Below are 19,409 nucleotides of genomic sequence, written 5' to 3'. Positions count from 1 at the left end.
AGCAATGCAATATTACCCTATCCCGAAAGGTGTAGAAACAAGAAAACAGGAGCACAGTATGTATGGCCACACCCTTAGAGCACACTTAAATTAAGTTAAAAATCAAATTTTTCCCTACAGAGATTGTTATAAAACAAGAAATCCCATGAAAAAACTGAAAATTCATTCTTTTTCATTTCAATTTTGTATTACAACTATTTGATTGTGTACAAGTTCATTATAATTGTCCTTGTAAATAACAAGACAGCACATTTAGAGTTAATAACTACACCTTTCCCTTTTCATTGTTATAAAACGAAGCACAAAATGTACCTTTTTCTTTAATAACCATCATAAAGTTTGGTGAAGTGTCCTCCCTTTTTTATGACCAGTCATATAATGTTCATGTGATATAATGTGTGAGTCATCCAGGAGCAGCCGCCTGCAAATAGAGTAAGATAGACAAACATATGATGGGGAAAATGTATCGGTTTCTGGCGTACAAGTATAATCAGAACGCCTTGCAAACCGCCAATCATTACAATTATTCTGCCCACCTGCAAGCCATGTGGACGTGAAGAAGGCATGACCGGTGGTGGAGTGGCATGGGCGGTCGCCTCAACCACTGCCCATGCCACTCCGCCACCGGTCATGCCCCCTTCACTTCCACATGGCTTGCAGGTGGGCAGAATAATTGTAATATTGGTAGTTCTGTTGACTTGCCCACAATTAACTGCTATTTTACCTATAATTTGGCAAATTAACATTTAATAATCAGCTTATTGTTAAGAACTTTAGTAATAATGTCTAAAAGTTAAACAGGGGTAGAACAGACAACTGTGGACCATGTAGTGTCCTGTTTCATGGACCAACCACACTGCAGAGGATGGAACTCCATCATGGCTATCTGTTTTGCGAGGAAGCAGGGACTCTTTGTATCATATACAGTATAACCATGACTCACCTTTGCTGAGTCTATTTGGGTCTGAAGGAAAACATTATGTCTGTCAACAAATTGGGGAAAGACCAAACCCAAAGTGTGTATAGAAGTTAGTGAATGTTGGTGGAGGAAGTGTCATGCTTTGTGGAATGTTTTCTGCTCCAGTAAATTAATCTCTCATAGAGCTACATGGCAGAGCGAATGGAAATGTATATCAGAATCTTCAACAACATGTGGTTCCTTCCTTGTGTTCATCACTCAATCATTCAGTAATTTTCATACAGGGCTATGCCCACTATCACACAGAAAACGGAGAAACAATGAAATGACAGCTCTAAGTCCTGATCTAAGTCCAAAATAAAACCTCTGGAAAATTTTTGGTGATGAAGTTATGGCCAAGAAACCAACAACAGTCACAGAACTATGGAAGAGACTGGAAGAAGAGTGGACCAAAATCACACAGAGCAGTGTGATGCAGTCACAAAGCAAAGTCCTGTGCACTTCCTAAGGATTGGTGACTGGTGTATACTTCAGAAAATGTAAATATAATCTTTCTTCATGCTACAGCCATTGCTGTTCTCTAATTTTGATCATCACATTTTTACAAAATAAAGGTTTTTTGTTAATATGCTTTGGTTATTTTGTAAAACACGGTTCTAGTGGCATGGTATACTCCATACGAAAAATCCATAAAATGTTGATGAATGGAGATCACATTATTTATGAAAAAAAGTAAAGTGCTCATACATTGGGCCACATTAACCAAAAACGTTGTTCTTCTTGGTGCACCTGTTTCAGAGCGTGCAACACAATTCTGTCGGGCACTGTATGATAAATGTGGCGCACGGTCCGATTCTGTACCGAAACACCTACTTCAATGCAGAATTTTATGTCACTTCGGGTATGGTGCAGATGTGACACCATAAATACACTTTATAAATACTTGTACAAGCAGTTTTTACTGAAAAGAACAAAAACTGGTGCAGGGGCTTTAATAAATATGGGCTATTGATCTCTAATTTTTATCCACAGTGTACATGGTACATGCATATCATGTTTTTTTCTCCAAGAAAAAGATCTTTACAGCTGAAGTAGATTCTGGTGCTTGTAACGTTTTCAACAGCTATTACAAATGAACTGAATTCTAATGCATGTGAATTATCTCTAAGCTTCCAATTAAAGGGAAGATATGATGTAAAATTATGCCATCCATTATCTGTTATAAGGATGTTATATAGGATGACAAGTTGCAATTTGTGAAAGTAAAATGGTGAGAGGTTGCTTTAAAGGATACCTGGAAAACCTGGCGGAGATTTACCCTACTCTGGCTCCTGGATACAGTGTTGTGGTTGTCTTTTGGACTTCGGCGCGGAGGGATAGTAGTGGGTCACAGGGCCTTGTTTGATTCTTGGACAACACTTCCTCTACAACACAAATACAACCCCAGCAACAAGCCGCCAGTGCCAAAGTTGTAGAGATAATCGGGATGGGACCGCAAAATGGAGCAGGATAAGGACCCTTTCTTTTTTTGGTCATCCCAACTTCATTTCGCAGTGGTGTTTTAAGTTTTCCTGGAAAATAACTTAAATTTTTTAAGTTATCCCCTGTCCACTGTTAAACTGTCTCACCCTCCCCTCTGCTCTCTGGACCTTATCCCCTCGTGCTTACTGCTATATTGTAACAACAGCAACAGTCGGAGTTCCTCACAGTGTAACAGCCTATGAAGCCAGAGCACAGATGGGCTCTAATAGAGCCCTTCTGTCTCATATGCATTATTTTAAAAGTTGATTTCAGAAGCAAGGAGGCCATGAATAACAAATATAAGTAAATTACCATAGTCACAGTGCCTGAATCTATGAGTAAGTGTCCCTGGTTTATCATGATCGGTTTTGATGGCAGATTTCCTTTATATAAAATCTTTCAGCTAAAGATGCTAAGTGCTTAAGGTACTAGATAAAAAGAGTATTGCAAAAATAATGTGTTGCGGGGCCTACGAGTAAGTGTTCAATTTCTGCAAAAGAACAAAACCAGTTGGTTCTTCAATGAATAGATGAGCAGTGTTCTTCCAAAAAAGCCATCAAAAACATTTCCAGGGCAACACCCTATAAACCTAGATTCTTAGTGCAAATTTCGCTCTCTTGAAATTAATGCACAACCCTTTCAATTCACTGTGGCTTCTCCAATCCTTAGGCCTCTTGCACACTAGCGTTGCGTTTCACATCAGGGTGCAATGCGTGAAAAACTGACGTTTTGGCTGCGTTTTTGTTCCATTTTTCCTTGGAGTAATTTGCGTTTTTTTTGCGTTTTCGGCGCATTTTTGACGCGCGATTCAATGGGAGACTCGAGCATTTTTCAAAGGGACCATGGTTTGGGATTAAAATGTGTTATTTAATTGAAAAATAATGTCTTCTGATAATTTGCAAACATCTGCGATCTATTCTTCACTGTTCCGCGCGTATATTATCTCCCGACAATTTAGCAGATGTGAAGAACAGTGAAGAATAGAATAAAAACAGTGAACACAGTGAACACAGGATCATTTAAGATAAAAACACAGTGCAGAACACAGTGCAGAATAGATTACAGATGTTCGGCACATCTGCTTACTTGTCGGGAGATACGCGCGGAACGGCGCGAACAAAATAGCATGTGAAGAACAATATATATGTGTGTGAAGAACACATTGCAGATGTTTAAATACATCTGCAATGTGTTCTTCACACATATATATTGTGTGCAAACGAACGCAAGCACGCGCGTCAAAAACAACGCTAATGGAGAAAGACCCATTGAATACAATGGGACAGAGTGCAATGCGAGTTCTGAGCGTCAAATGCACGCGCAGAACTCGCGCGTGAAAAACGCCAGTGGAGAAGGGACCTTAGGGAGAAACTGCACTTTGAATTGGGGGTTGCCCAAAGTGTGTGGGATCTCACCGTATAGTGAGGCTGCGTTCACACACTGAATTGCATTTAGAAACACAATTCAAACCAAGCCAGGAGGAGCTTGTCCTGAAACGCTTGCGATTGGGAATGAGTAACACGCTTTTTGCAATGTTCGCAGTTAAACACTTGTTGCTTGTTCCCAATCACAAGTGTTTAGGTCTAAACGCATCTAAAAGCTCCTCCCCTCTGTGCTTGAATTGTGTTTCTAAATGAATTTGAAACGCATAGGGGGACATTTAATAAGGATCCGCGGACCGCATTTCCATCCAGTTTCCCAAATATTTCCTTTTCGTGTCGCATTTAACACGGGTTTTTGGTGCACACATTTGTATTTTGGCACCGACTTTCATGTGACACAAATCGGGGGCGTGGCCATCGGATAGCCCGACTGATTCGGAATAAGCGCAGTATTTAAAATGAAAATCGTGTCGCAAGACATACACTCACATACACCATGAAGAAGAAGGTGAACTCCGGCAGACCTCAGTGGTGAAGCGACACATGCAGGATCTCGGGCGCACAATCTTCTTGAATCGTGGCAGACTACAGATGCTTTTTTTTCCTCGCCGGACAACGCACCTCAGGGATCGCGCAGGGACCAGGTAAGTAAATGTGCCCCATTGTGTGAATTCAACCTCATATAATAAAACCTCTTCGGCATACACATCCTGACTACACCCTGTAGATGTAGATGCTGTATCAGTAAAAATAGTGGAGTCTCATCAGTAAAGGTGACTGTAAAAACGTAGTGTCACACCCATCTACACCCGCTAAATACTTGGAAGTATCTTTGGTTGTTGTTATGTTTTCACTTTATATTCACAGTATATTATGCTGACTGTAGTAAATGGCAAGAAACTAGGGATTTTGCCAATCAAATAAAAGCACAAGAACAGTGCAAATCTGCTTTGGAAAGTCCATCAGTGCATTATCATTTCATCTTCAGTGTCCTAGTCTCTCCCATGCAAGTCTATGGAGCTGTGACATAAAATATGTAATATATAAGGTACATTCATCAGTCACAGCATAGAAACTAGTTGCCAACTACACTGTAAATCCGCTTCGTGCTGCAAAAACATCTCAGCTCAGACCTGTTCAAGCAGTTTCTTTAGTTCCAAGGTGTGGCCCATAGGTATCAGACTTATTTTTCCCACACATGCTAGTTTGGATCAAAATTTAAGAAATCTGGTGTCCAATCAGGGTAAAACTGAAAGGGCTAGGGCCCACAAGTGAAATTGATTTTGGGTGCCCACCTACATCTACATGGAAATATTACCTGTATATTTCTATGCCAAGTTTATAGAATGTGTTTTGATTGTGTTAACAGCTAATGCATAGCTCCCAACCGTCCCGATTTTGCCGGGACTTTCCCGCTTTTCGTACCCCTGTCCCGCGTCCCGGGCAGCTATGATATTGTCACGAATTTTCCCCCCAGGTCCCGCTTTGTCCCGGCGCTGTGTCCGCATAGTAAATACTTTGAAAGTCTGAACTCACAGTACAGAATGGCTTCTACAGACATCGGGAAGGGAATCCTTTTCAGAGAAGTGTCGGGCTTAGCGCAGAGCAGGGACCACGTCATCAGCTTCAGATCTGTCCATATATGGTCGCTGCATCTCCTAGGGTTCCCCAGAGCAGACATCGGGCAGGGAATCCTTTTCAGAGAAGTGTCGGCTCAGCCGGAGAGCAGGGACCACGTCATCAGGTTCAGATCTGTCCATATATGGTCGCTGCATCTCCTAGGGTTCCCCAGAGCAGACATCGGGCAGGGAATCCTTTTCAGAGAAGTGTCGGCTCAGCCGGAGAGCAGGGACCACGTCATCAGCTCAGATCTCTATCTGTCCATATATGGTCTCCAGGGATTCCCCAGACACAAGCTCTTTATATAATTAAATTAAATAAAGTTGTGGCCAGGCTGAGATTCGAACCTGGGACCCTGTGCACTGCAGACAGGAGCTTAACTAACTGAGCTATAAGCCCAGTGATACAGAGCTGGGGATTTCTGGTAAGTAAGACATGTTATCTGCCATTTACACTGTGACACAGACTAATGCACTGATATATAGAGAGGGATCTTCTCAGAGATTATTATTGTAATTATTCAGACTATTATTATTATTATTATTATAAATTTTATTATTATGGAGATGATTATTAATAATGGTAAAAATAATAATAATCATCTCAATAATAATAATAATAATAATAGTCTCAATAATTACAATAATCTGAGAAGATCCCTCCCTATATACCAAGGCAGTATATAGTTCTTAGTTACCAAAATTCTCCACTTGTTAATCACTGAGGTTATAGCTCAGTGGGTTGAGGCGCTGTGTTATTATTGTACATGGACACTGCAGGTTCTGGGTTCAAATCCCAATGAGGACAATTTTTTTTTTTTTTTTTTAAATTATGATTTTTATTATTTTTAATATGGTTAAAATTTGGGGCGTGGCCAGGGAGTGATTGGGGGTGTGGCTTAGGGGGATCGCCGCGGCACGCTACGCGTGCCGCCATTTTGTCCCTCTTTCCTTTTCCCAAATGTTGGGAGGTATGGCTAATGCATTAGGTAAGATGCATCACAAAACACATCGGGGGTCATTTACTAAGGGCCCGATTCGCGTTTTCCCGACGTGTTACCCGAATATTTCCGATTTGCGCCGCTTGTACATGAATTGCCCCGGGTTTTTGGCGCACGCGATCGGATTGTGGCGCATCGGGGCCGGCATGCGCGCGACAGAAATCGGGGGGGCGTGGCCGAACGAAAACCCGACGTATTCGGAAAAACCGCCGCATTTAAAAACCGAAAATGTGTCGCTTGGGGAGCGCTCACCTTCACCTTCTATGGGATGGTGCATTCCGGGGCGTTAAGATTATTTTCGGCGCTGCAGCGCCACCTGGTGGACGGCGGAGGAACTACCATCTTAAATCCCAGCCGGACCCGAATCCTGTGCAGAGAATGCGCCGCTGGATCGCGAATGGGCCGGGTAAGTAAATGTGCCCCAATATTAGTAATCACATCTCTATTAATGACAGATTTTGAGATTGTTTTTTCCAATGTGTTTCTAATGTATTTTAAAATGCAATGCAAACGCATAATATAAATGCAGCTTAAGACCATGTGCACAAGACACAATTAAACTGTGTTTTAAAGTGCATTTTAAGCCCATCTGGAGAATCTCCCCCCGTAACATCATAGTATCATAGTATCATAGTATATAAGGCTGGAAGGAGACTCAAGTCCATCAAGTCCAACCTTCAAGAATTAAATAAATGTTTTATCCACATAACCTGTGATATTTTTTCTCTCCAGAAAGTCATCCAGGCCTCTCTTGAACATGTACATAGAGTCCGCCATAACAACCTCCTGCGGCAGAGAGTTCCATAGTCTCACTGCTCTTACAGTAAAGAACCTTTGTCTATGGTGATGGTAGAATCGCCTCTCTTCTAGGCGTAGAGGATGCCCCCTTGTTCTGGTCACAGGCCTAGGTATAAAAAGATCTTTGGAGAGATCCTTGTACTGTCCGTTCAGGTATTTGTACATTGTAATGAGGTCTCCCCTCAGTCGTCTTTTTTCTAAACTGAATAATCCCAAATTTTGTAATCTGTCATTGTATTCTAGTCCCCCCATTCCCCTAATAATCCTGGTTGCTCTCCTCTGCACCCGTTCCAGCTCTACTATATCCTTTTTATATACTGGTGCCCAAAACTGTACACAATATTCCATGTGTGGTCTGACCAGGGATTTGTATAAGGGCAGAACTATGTCTTTATCATGAGAATCTATTCCTCTCTTGATACATCCCATTACTTTATTTGCTTTAGCAGCAGCCGCCTGGCTCTGGTCACTAAAATTAAGTTTACCATCCACCAATACGCCCAAGTCCTTTTCAGCTTCAGTTTTACTAAGTAATTGACCGTTTAGAACATAATTATACTTTTTGTTTCCATGGCCCAAGTGCATAACTTTACATTTATCTACATTAAACCTCATCAACCATTTCTCTGCCCATCCCTCAAGCTTCCACAAATCCCTCTGTAATGCTAAACTATCGACCTCAGTATTTATAACTTTACACAGCTTAGTATCATCTGCAAATATTGAAACTTGACTGTGTAAACCCACTACAAGGTCATTAATAAAAATATTAAAAAGAAGTGGCCCCAATACTGACCCCTGTGGCACTCCACTGGTAACATCAACCCAATCTGACAATGTGCCATTAATGACCACCCTCTGTTTTCTATCACTAAGCCAATTACTTACCCAGATACACAGATTTTCTCCTACTCCCAGCAGTCTCATTTTATATACCAACCTTTTATGTGGCACGGTGTCAAATGCCTTTGAAAAGTCCAGATATACAACATCCACAGCGTCCCCCAGATCCAGTCTTGAACTTACCTCCTCGTAGAAACCAATCAGATTAGTCTGACAGGACCGATCTCTCATAAACCCATGCTGACGCTGGGTTATAAGGTTGTGCACAGTGAGATACTCCAGGATAGCATCTCTAATAAACCCCTCAAATATTTTCCCCACCACAGCAGTTAGACTTACGGGTCTGTAGTTTCCAGGATCGCTATTTGATCCTTTTTTGTATATTGGTACCACATTTGCTATGCGCCATTCCTGTGGAACATAACCAGTCCTCAGTGAATCTTCAAATATTAAAAATAACGGTCTGTCTATCACCGTACATAATTCATGCAGAACCCGGGGGTGTATGCCATCTGGCCCAGGTGATTTATCTATCTTAGTGGATGCGAGGCGGCGCCGTACCTCTTCCTGGGTTAAACTGTTGACATTATAAAAAGAATTTACATTATTCCTCATTGTGTCTTCCACCAGGGGATTTTCCTGGGTAAAGACAGTTGAGAAGGCGACATTCAGTAGATTGGCCCTTTCCTCATCTCCTTCCACCATGACCCCCATGTTATTTCTAAGGGGACCCACACTCTCTGTTTTTAGTTTCTTATCATTTATATACTTGAAAAATAATTTGGGATTATTTTTGCTCTCCCTGGCAATATTTCTCTCAGTCTCTATTTTTGCGGCCTTTATCTGCTTTTTACAGGATTTATTTTTCTCTCTATAATCCTGTAATGCCTCATCGCTACCTTCACGTTTTAGCACCTTAAACGCTTTATCTTTCTCGCTTATTGCTTTCCTTACAAGACTAGTTAGCCACATAGGCTTTTTCTTGTTCCTTTTATGCTTTTTCCCATAAGGTATGTGTTTCTCACAGGACTTTTTCAGAATATATGAGAAAAAGTCCCATTTTTGGGGGGGGCTTTTGTCTTTGAGAGCATTATCCCAGTCTATGCCTTTAAGGTCTTCCCTTAGTTGATGAAAATTTGCCCTCCTGAAGTTTAGAGTGTTGGTTGCCCCTTCACTAACGTGCTTAGTAAAGCGTAATACAAAATCAATGATATTATGATCACTATTCCCCAGGTTCCCCCCAACCTGTAGTTTTGATACCCTATCAGGTCTGTTGGTAAGGATAAGGTCCAGCAGTGCCCCCCCTCTTGTTGGCTCCAGGACTAGTTGCGACAGGTAATTGTCTTTTGTTGTTGACAAGAACCTGCTACCTTTGAAGGACCTGCAGGTTTCTGCCCCCCAGTCGATATCTGGGTAATTGAAGTCTCCCATGATAAGTACTTCACCATGCTTTGAAGCCGCATCCATTTCACTTATCAGCATTTCCTCTGCTGCCTCCATTATATTTGGAGCCTTATAACAAACCCCTAGTAATATTTTATTATTCTTTTTCCCTCCTCTTATCTCCACCCATAGGGACTCCACATTTGCGTTACTGATGTCATCTCGCAGGACGGGCTTGAGGCAAGAATTCACATATAAACAAACCCCTCCCCCTTTTTTATTTATACGATCCTTTCTAAAAAGACTATAACCATCTATAGTAACAGCCCAGTCATAGCTACTGTCCAGCCATGTCTCGCTGATACCCACTATATCATATTTCCGTTCCAACATCAAGAGTTCCAGTTCCTCCATTTTGTTTGTGAGGCTTCTGGCATTTGTGTACATACACTTTATATGGTTTTCCCTGTCCGTATTCCTTTTGTCCTTATTCCCCAATCTCATTCCAGCCCCCCTTCCTCCCCCATGCACTATGGCTCTTCCCAGCTCTCTATGTACACCGTCTATTTGCCCTGCACAAGTGTAGTTGCCCTCCCCCCAGGTCTCTAGTTTAAACACTCCTCCAACCTTCTAGCCATTTTTTCCCCTAAAACAGCAGCCCCCTCCCCATTGAGGTGCAGCCCATCCCTACTGTAGAGCCTGTAGCCCACAGAAAAGTCAGCCCAGTTCTCCATGAACCCAAACCCCTCATTCCTACACCAACTTTTGAGCCACTTATTTACCTCCCTGATCTCCCGCTGCCTTTCTGGTGTGGCACGTGGTACAGGCAGTATCTCGGAGAAAATTACCTTTGAGGTCCTTGCCCTGAGCTTATGGCCTAAATCTCTGAAATCATTTTTAAGGACCTTCCACCTACCTGTTACTTTGTCATTAGTGCCAATGTGGACCATGACCGCTGCTTCCTCACCAGCCCCTCCCAGCAACCCGATCCGCAACATGCCGAACCCGAGCACCCGGCAAACAACACACTGTTCGGTATGCACGGTCTTTGTGACAGATTGCCCTGTGCGTTCCCCTAATAATCGAATCTCCCACTATCAGCACCTGTCTGACCTTGCCTCTGCTCCCATTACCCTTCTTACTGGAGCACACATTCCCCTGGTTGCTAGTGGCCACATCTTTCTGCAGCATTGCTACCCCAGAGCTGATATCCCCCTCATCCGCCAGCCTGGCAAACTTATTGGGGTGCACCAGATCAGGACTAGACTCTCTACAACTCTTCCCTCTACCCCGCCTTCTACATGTTACCCAACTAGCTGCCCCTTCACTCTGCACCTCCATACTTCCCTCCCCACACCCATCTTCCCCAGAGAGTTTGTGCTCCAGGAGCAGCAAACTTCGTTCCATATTATCAATTGCCCGCAGCCTTGAAACTTGCTCATTTAGATCCAGAATCTGGGCTTCCAGGTGAGCAATTTTCACACACCCCACACAGCAGTATTCCCCCTCGAACGGCTGTCAGATGCACCTAAAATGTAATTGAATCCTGTGAACATTAATGTAAGTTTTAGCATTAGGTAGGACCTATTGAAAGCAATCAGTACCTCTGACAGCTCATATTGTGGCCCCTCATCTCCCCCTCATATTTTTGCCTATTCTCATCTCGCCCTCATATTGTGGCCCCTCTCACATCCCCCTCATATTGTTTCATCCAATCTCCTCCTCGTATTGTGACTTCTCACCTCCCCCTCATATTGTGGCATCCAATCTCCTCCTCATATTGTGACTTCTCACATCCCCTTATATTGTGGCTTCTCATCTCCTCTCATATTTTTGCCTATTCTCATCTCCCCCTGATATTGTTGCCCCTCTCACCTCCCCCTCATATTGTGACTTCTCACATCCCCCTTATATTGTGGCATCCAATCTCTCCCTCATATTGTGACTTCTCCCAACCCCCTCATATTGTGGCCTCTCATCTCCTCTCATATTGTTACCTTTCACCCCCCCCCCCTCATATTGTGTACCCTCTCATCTTTTCCTCAAATTGTGTCCTTTCTCATCCTCCTTTATATTGTGGACCCCCTCTTATACCCCCCATATTTTGCGCCCCTCTCATACACCCCATTTGTTTGGGTCCCTCTCATAACCCCTAGTTGCCCAGTTGCCCAAATGTATCTATTGCTAGTCTGGTTACCCTTCTTTTGACAGGTACCATTGTAAACACTGGACACCAGATTGACCCAGCTATCCGTATTAATAGGGCATTTGTGTAAGTTGTTATTATCCTTACACTTCCACATATTCTCTTCTTCAGCATGACTTACTACCTAATGTATTCCACCCCATAACAGTTCTCACAAGCTCATGTTATGGCTGATCTGAGTAAATACTCACACACATACAGTAGGTATCACTGGTACCCTGTAGAGATAGTTGTACCTCTCAGCCACCGTATGAATAATACTTTTACTTGTGGGAATAAGTTCAGGATCCTTGAGTAATATTGACAAGTCACATAAATGATTGTGATGACTGATATGTTTTGTAGTGTAGGAGAGACTCGGCTTCAAATTGTGGCTTAAGTGTAAAATTAGAAACCTTTTAACAACTTCTCGCTGTGGAACATATCCCTACTCCACCTTGTCTATGGGAGGCTCCCCTCTAAATCCATATAAAAAGACTAGTTCTTCCAAGATTCAGATTTGTGCATTGGATTTATACAGAGAGGTTACATCATCCCATAACACTCACTACAATGAATATCATCACTGCGGCGCTCATAGCTATTTCTGTACTATGGGGCATTCTGGAAGGTAAGTAGTTACTGATGCTGGGACACATCACACTAAAGATAGGATTTAGTAACTTCTAGTGATCAATATAATTATATACATTGTTCATATATATAATGGGATATTATTCAGAAATAAATAAATACATACATATATATATATATATATATATATATATATATATATATATATATATATATATATATTATACAGGCAGTTCCTTATTTAAGGACATCGGACTTACAGACGACCCCTAGTTACAGTCGGACCTCTCTGCTCCCTGTGACCTCTAGTGAAGCTCCCTGGATGCTTTACTCCCAGGATGCAATGGTCAGCTGTAAGGTGTTTGTAATGAAGCTTCATTAATAACTTGTTCCCATGAAAGCACAAAAATTGTCACAGGGGCAAAAAAAAAAAAAATTTCTCTGGATTTATTATTTTAAAATATTCATGTTCCGACTTACATTCAAATTCAACTTTAGTATAAGCCTAAAGAGCCCATCATGTATGTAACCTGGGGACTGCATGTATATATACAGGCGGTTCCCTACTTAAGAACACCCGACTTGCAGACGACCCCCCTAGTTACAAATGGACCTCTGGGTGTTGGTAATTTACTGCACTTTTACAGCTGTAACAGTTACAAAAGTGTCTGCAATGAAGATTTATTGTTAATCCTGGTTCTTATGGCAACCCAACATTTTTAAAATCCAATTGTCACAGAGACCAAAAAAAAAATTGTCTGGGGTTATAATTAGAAAATATACAGTCCTGACTTACATATAAATTCAACTTAAGAACAAACCTACAGAACCTCAGAACCTATCTTGTACGTAACCCGAGGGCTGTGTGTATATATATTCTCACAATTTATAGAAACTTGAATTTCAACTACTTAGCATTATAATTTAGCATACATTTAACCTTTAAAGGGGTGTTTCCCATTTGAGCAAATACATGTTTATGTTTGTATAATGGAAAGTTATACAATATTCCAATATACGTTCTGTATCAATTCCTCATGGTTTTCTAGATCTCTGCTTGCTGTCATTCTATAGAAAGCTTCTATGTTTACTTCCTGTAGACAGAAACCTGACCATGGTCACACAGGTGCACGGCTCGTTAGTATCACAAACAGTAATCAGAGCTGTGTGTTATAAAGATCTGTGCACCTGTGTGACCATATTCAGATTTCTGTCCACAGGAAGAAAACATAGAAGGTTTCTATAAAAGGACAGCAAACAGGGACCCTATAAACCATGAGGAATTGATACAGAAAGTATATAGGAAAATTGCATAACTTTTCAGTATTCAAACAGTAACATTTAAAGGAAACCTACCACTTAAAAGTGGTAGGTTTAGACACATATACATGGCACCAGCTCAGGGTGAGCTGGTGCCAGAACATATTTTTGTTAGGGGAACAAAGCCCCTATCGCCGTTTTATAAGTTATATTAACTTATAACTCAGCGCACCGCACTTGGGCATGGCGCACCATGCGCGTGCCCGTGCGTGCGCCGGATTCTAAAGTGCTGGAGAGTCGGTGACGTCACCGAGCTCTCCGGCACACACGCGCCTGCGCAACTTAGCACGGGGAAACAGGCGCCGAGTTATAAGTTAATATAACTTATACAACGGCGATAGGGGCTTTGTTCCCCTAACAAAAATATGCTCTGGCACTAGCTCACCCTGAGCTGGTGCCATGTATATGTGTCTAAACCTACCACTTGTAAGTGGTAGGTTTCCTTTAATTGCTGAAATGGGAATACCCCTTTAATGCACCATAATTTTTCTTGATTGTAATGTAAAAGCCATAACCTTTTTCTTATCTTTTCTGCTGATGCAGGTCTTTTTTTGTGATCAGCTTTGCAATTTTCAATACCTCTTTTTGAGGTACACCACTTTTATTGACCTCTTACGGTGAAAAAACAGCAACCTTGCTTATTTTTTGTTAAGTAACTATTTACCGTGTGACATAAATAAAGTATTACCTTAAAGGGCTATTCTCACAAAACCGTGATTCTTAAAAAAAAAACCAGGATAACAAAATAGCATACTCTCTAATTCAATGATATTAACAAAAATAAAAGTGGTGCAAACACTTCATTAATACATGTGCAAGCTCCAAAAACCTTATTTTTAGTGCAAACAGACAAAAAAAATGGCACAGGCACAATGATATATCTGGGCCATACTGCTTGTAAACATGAAAAATACGCCTGGAAAGCTTTTATAAGGTTATACCAGTAGAGGCATTTATGAGCTGTAAACACCCTTTAAAACACATTAAAGAAATTTACCATCACAATCCATCATGATAAACCAGAGATACTTCCTCATAGATCCAGGCACTGTGACTGTGGTATCTCCTTATATATATTATCCATGGCCTCCTTGCTTCTAACATCATCTTTTATAATTAAACTATTGAGCCAGAAAGGCTCTGGCCGTGTTAACAGAGCCCCTCCATGCTTCAGATTCACAGGCTACTACACAGTGTTACATCAGCTTGTGAAGCCAGGGCTTCTGTAACCTGGCAAATAGATTATTGAAACTAAAACAGTGAAGGTGTGACCTTTAAGAAACATAATATAGATAGCTTTATGGTACTTTGTCTGTCCCTGTGCATATTTGTGTGTGTATGTTATGTATTTATTGTGCTTCTCCCCAGAAAGGAGATTCAAATCCAACAAAATGCACTAAGTAGAAACAATGGGGCAGATTTACTTACCCGGTCCATTCGCGATCCAGCGGCGCGTTCTCTGCGCTGGATTCGGGTCCGGCCGGGATTTAATAAGGTAGTTCCTCCACCGTTCACCAGGTGGCGCTGCTGCGCTGATAGGCATCTGAACGCGCCGGAATTCACCAAGGCCGGCTGAGTGCAGGTAAGCGCGTCCCGAGCGACACATTTTCAGTTTTTAAATGCGGCGTTTTTTCCGAATACATCGGGTTTCGTTCGGTCATGCCCCCCGATTTCCGTTGTGTGCATGCCGGCGCCGATGCGCCACAATCCGATCGGGTGCGCCAAAATCCCGGGGCAATTCAGGTACAATCGGCGCAAATCAGAAATATTCGGGTAACAATTCGGGAAAACGCGAATCGGGCCCTTAGTAAATGACCCCCACTATGCTTGTTTATAAATAATATGTACTTTATTAAATAACAATTGTGTACAACCAGTTAAAATGATGCTGTCCCAAGTTATGGAACATAAGGAAAAATTCCATCCCGGATGACAATCGGGGATCATGAACATAACATGAGTCTACATGGACAACAAAGCCATATGAGTAAAGTGTATATATGGTGAGATCTTAATTCTTACATCCTGTAACTATAAGTCTCAGAAAACAAAGGCTGTATGATAGTTTTATATGAAGAACCGCTCATCCATCATGATGATCATGGATACCCGGGATGACAGCAGCCCCGACACACATTTCGGCTGTATTACAGACTTTGTTTTCGTAGACTTCTAGTTACAGCATGTTACCGCTGTTACCGCTCGTCATGTACCACCTCCATGGGAGCCAGACAGCCACAACGCAACACAGGACCTGCTCTATACATAGCGGTTCGGTAACGGTACGGTAAGACATGATATGATCCGTACTGTGACCATGCACAGTAGACCTCTATGTGGTCCAAGAGCTTATGCTAATTTGTGCGGCCTGGTGACAGCTTAATGGGACTAAACTACAGTAATATGTTCTTCTTATTGTGGTTATAATGCATCCTTTTCTTTATTTTACACATTCCTTGGCCTCCCCCTCTGGACTCAGAGTAAACATTTTTCTTCTTATTTTTCTAGTGAATTCTTTGCAGTGCTATTCATGTACAGACATGAAGAACAACACTGAATGCAACCAGCTCCCACCAGTGACCTGCAGCTCCAGCTCCAACTCCACTTATTGCTTTACACATGTAGAGAAAACATATAGTAAGTATATACCCATTACTTGTAGCATTGAGTACACCAGAAGTATAATTTATAGTTGCCACACCTTAATACAAAATTTATACCAGGGCCCCAAAAAGTTAGTGCTGACTTCAGGGAATGCTGTGGGCTTCTACTTCTGCAGTAAATCCCACAGGTTATCAAACGTCTTGTATCATATTGCGACTTGAGCCATTTTGTGCATTATTAGTTACATGTAAATTAAATCTGGAGGGGTCTGATACTGGTGGGGGGCAAGGTACAGGAAAGGAAGCAGAGGGGCGACTTCAGAAAAAGGGACATTGGAAGCGTGGCAGCCACAGGAAAAGGGCACATTAGAAGCAGCTATAGGTAAGAGAAAGCTTAGAAGCTTGGAAGCAGAGGATGGGGGTAGCTACATAAAAGGTGACATTGGAATTGGGGAGGGGGCAACTACAGGAAATGGGACACTATAAGTGGGAGGGCACTTCTTCAGGAAATGGGACAATATAAACTAGACACACAGGAAGTAACTGTGCGGCTTGCAAACATACATTTTTGGCTAGACACCAGACCCCCTCCTTCCACCCACCAGTCCTTGGAGAAAATGTATTATTCACAGCCGGTCCCTGGGTAAAATAAGGTTGGGGGTTACTGCTGTATTGGTTTGATTCAATACCACTGAGGATTATGAGTTTCTCAGTACTTCTCCCACCCTGATTTTTTTCTTTCTGTTTAGTGAATGATGTGAAGATAACTAAGAGATGCGCACAAGGCAATGAATGCGGCAAAGGAGACTTCAGTATGTGGGTGGCTTCGAAGCACACATCTTGTTGTTCCAAGGACCTATGCAATGAAATTGGCAGCGGGAAGACCAATCTTACATACAACTCTTTTCTAATAATAGCCGCATTTCTGGCTCTTTGTACATCCAAGAACATATAAATTTGAAGAATTTCAACGTCAAAAGACTTTGCATAAAAAAATTACATGCTGGCACTAACATATTCCCAGGTTCCCAGTCGTGTGGCTCTGAGTGTTTTAAGAGGTTTTTTTTTACTATATGTCCTCCTTACTGCATATCGGGTTCCTTTTAGTTTGGGGCATATCTGTCTAGAAAAATTTTTAAAATTTGTACAGACATATTTTCATTAGGATTTTACAGATATCCGTGGCCCCCGGGAGATAAAAGCGGAAAACGGGTAATTATGTAGGGTTCCTACCACAAATGGTCTCCACCTTCAAAGTTCTCACAGCTTCCATGGAGGAGAAAATGTTAATTTTGCAATTAATTTTGCCCCCAAACCCATTAAAATTTAGCAGTTCTTCCAAACACCGCTGAGACTTCATCTGTGACTTTCAACCATGTAACATATATCAACTAGAAGGTTTACTTAACCAAACACTACCTATGGGGTTCACACCAAATAAATTTCTAAGGTTCTATTCAGATCCAGCTGTGAATTTCACATAGTAATATGAAATAGAGAACCTTAACTCACAGAAATAGCACATTATCAGAAAATGCTAAATTATTCCAATTCAAAGTGAAAGAGCTAACAATAAAATTATGTGTTTGACATTTTTGTGAAGTCTGTTTTTGGAAAAAAACTCTTTGTTTTTACCACATCTCACTTTCTGATAAAGAGGTGTCCAAGATATAAATTATAAAGGGCTTGGCCACTTCAAATAAACGTTTGGGGTTGGTTTAGGGACAGGCTGATAGACATTTGTCTCACTTATCTTTATAAAGAATTGTCCCTTGTTGTCCTGATCCTCCTGCGTGGTCCTGCGTGGTCCTGCTGTCCCTGGTCTGTGACCTTCTGTGACGCCTCACTCATCGGAGGAACAAATGATCTTCCTCCCGTCCATTGCCAACACTTTCATGTTCCAACCTGCTGTTCCGTCCTTAAGTATAAGGACTGTGCCTCTTCTCCCTCTGTCTTCTCCATTGGCAGTGTGCACAGCAACATATGAGGCCCCCGATGTGCACAGGGTGCCCAGTCGTGGATGCGGCAGGAAGCCATCGAAGGGACCCCATGAAGAGAACAGGTGAGTTGCTTCATCACCCAAAATTGGGAGTCGGAGAACAATAAATACATTTTAATGGAGTGGGGTTTTTAAAAAAAAATTTTTTATTAATCTATATATGCAAGGTGTACAACAGTATAAAGCATGACAACGAATATCTTAGTTATTACTTACATTGTAAAATATTTAGTAAGTTTACAATTGTATAAACTACTAATAAATACATAAAGCTTAAGACTTAAAAATTATTAAACACTTTTTACTCCTTATATCATTTTTTTTTTTTTTAATGGAGTGGGTTTAATAAAGGTTTAATATGAAGATGGTCAACTGCTTCAAGAAATAGTGGATGCATTTCTGGGTTTTTGACTTTCTTCTGTTCCTAGGGTGTATCATATGACTAATTCTTCAAGGAGCATAGTGTTATAGTGTCAATGCACATGATAGGAAGTGGGAAGGGGGAGGGAGCTGCATGAGTGTGGAGGAGAGGAGACTGACACAGGCACACACAGGCTGCAGCTTACCTCCCCCACCCCCAGCATTTACCACATTATGCTGCTATGGGCAGGGAGCCAGGTAATGTGAACTAAACTTTTATAAACTACTGAAATTATTCATGATGCTGCCAAAAGCCATTTTACATATCAGCATATCAGAGGTTATTGGAACCTGCTAAAAATGACATTCCTGGTGACAGAGAATACAATAGACTGGCTAGCACAGCCAAATAGTCAGAGGAGCCCGTGCAAACAAACATGCATTAGCCCATGAAGAGATAAAGAAATGTACGAAAATGGCTCGACAATGGGGTATATTTATCAAGCTGTCTGAAAGTCAGAATATTTCTAGCTGCCCATGGCAACCAATCACAGCTCCCCTTTAAAATATTCATGAGCACTGGTAAAATGAAAGCTGAGCTGTGATTGGTTGCCATGGGCAACTAGAAATATTCTGACTTTCAGACAACTTGATAAATCTGCCCCAATGACTTTTTAGTACACAAAAATCTTCAATTTTGTTTAGAAACAAACCACAACAGAACCATTGGAGGTCCAGTTAGAGTTTTAAGGTGTCAAAAGATACTCCTAAAAGACTGTAATAAGAGGGTAAGTAAGAACGTTGGTGGAAAGCTCCCCACGTGCATCGTCATGCAGGACAACTTCCTCAGCAACTCTTAAATTTTTCACTTCGTATTGAAAA

At 41.6% G+C, this 19,409-nt stretch overlaps 1 protein-coding gene across 1 annotated transcript; it reads left to right on the top strand.

Annotated features, from left to right (window-relative positions):
* Window positions 1-12,188: 12,188 nt before the first annotated feature.
* Window positions 12,189-17,730, top strand: LOC140065661 (lymphocyte antigen 6E-like). The gene is made up of 3 exons (XM_072113241.1): window positions 12,189-12,282; window positions 16,074-16,202; window positions 16,918-17,730. The coding sequence occupies exons 1-3, from the start codon at window positions 12,225-12,227 to the stop codon at window positions 17,121-17,123; spliced, it is 393 nt and encodes a 130-aa protein (XP_071969342.1). The 5' UTR covers window positions 12,189-12,224; the 3' UTR covers window positions 17,124-17,730.
* Window positions 17,731-19,409: the final 1,679 nt, after the last annotated feature.

Source organism: Engystomops pustulosus, chromosome 6, assembly GCF_040894005.1.
Source record: "Engystomops pustulosus chromosome 6, aEngPut4.maternal, whole genome shotgun sequence".
NCBI lineage: Eukaryota > Metazoa > Chordata > Amphibia > Anura > Leptodactylidae > Engystomops > Engystomops pustulosus.
The sequence above is the reverse complement of the archived record's forward strand: the minus strand, read 5'-3'. Positions and strand labels throughout refer to the sequence as shown.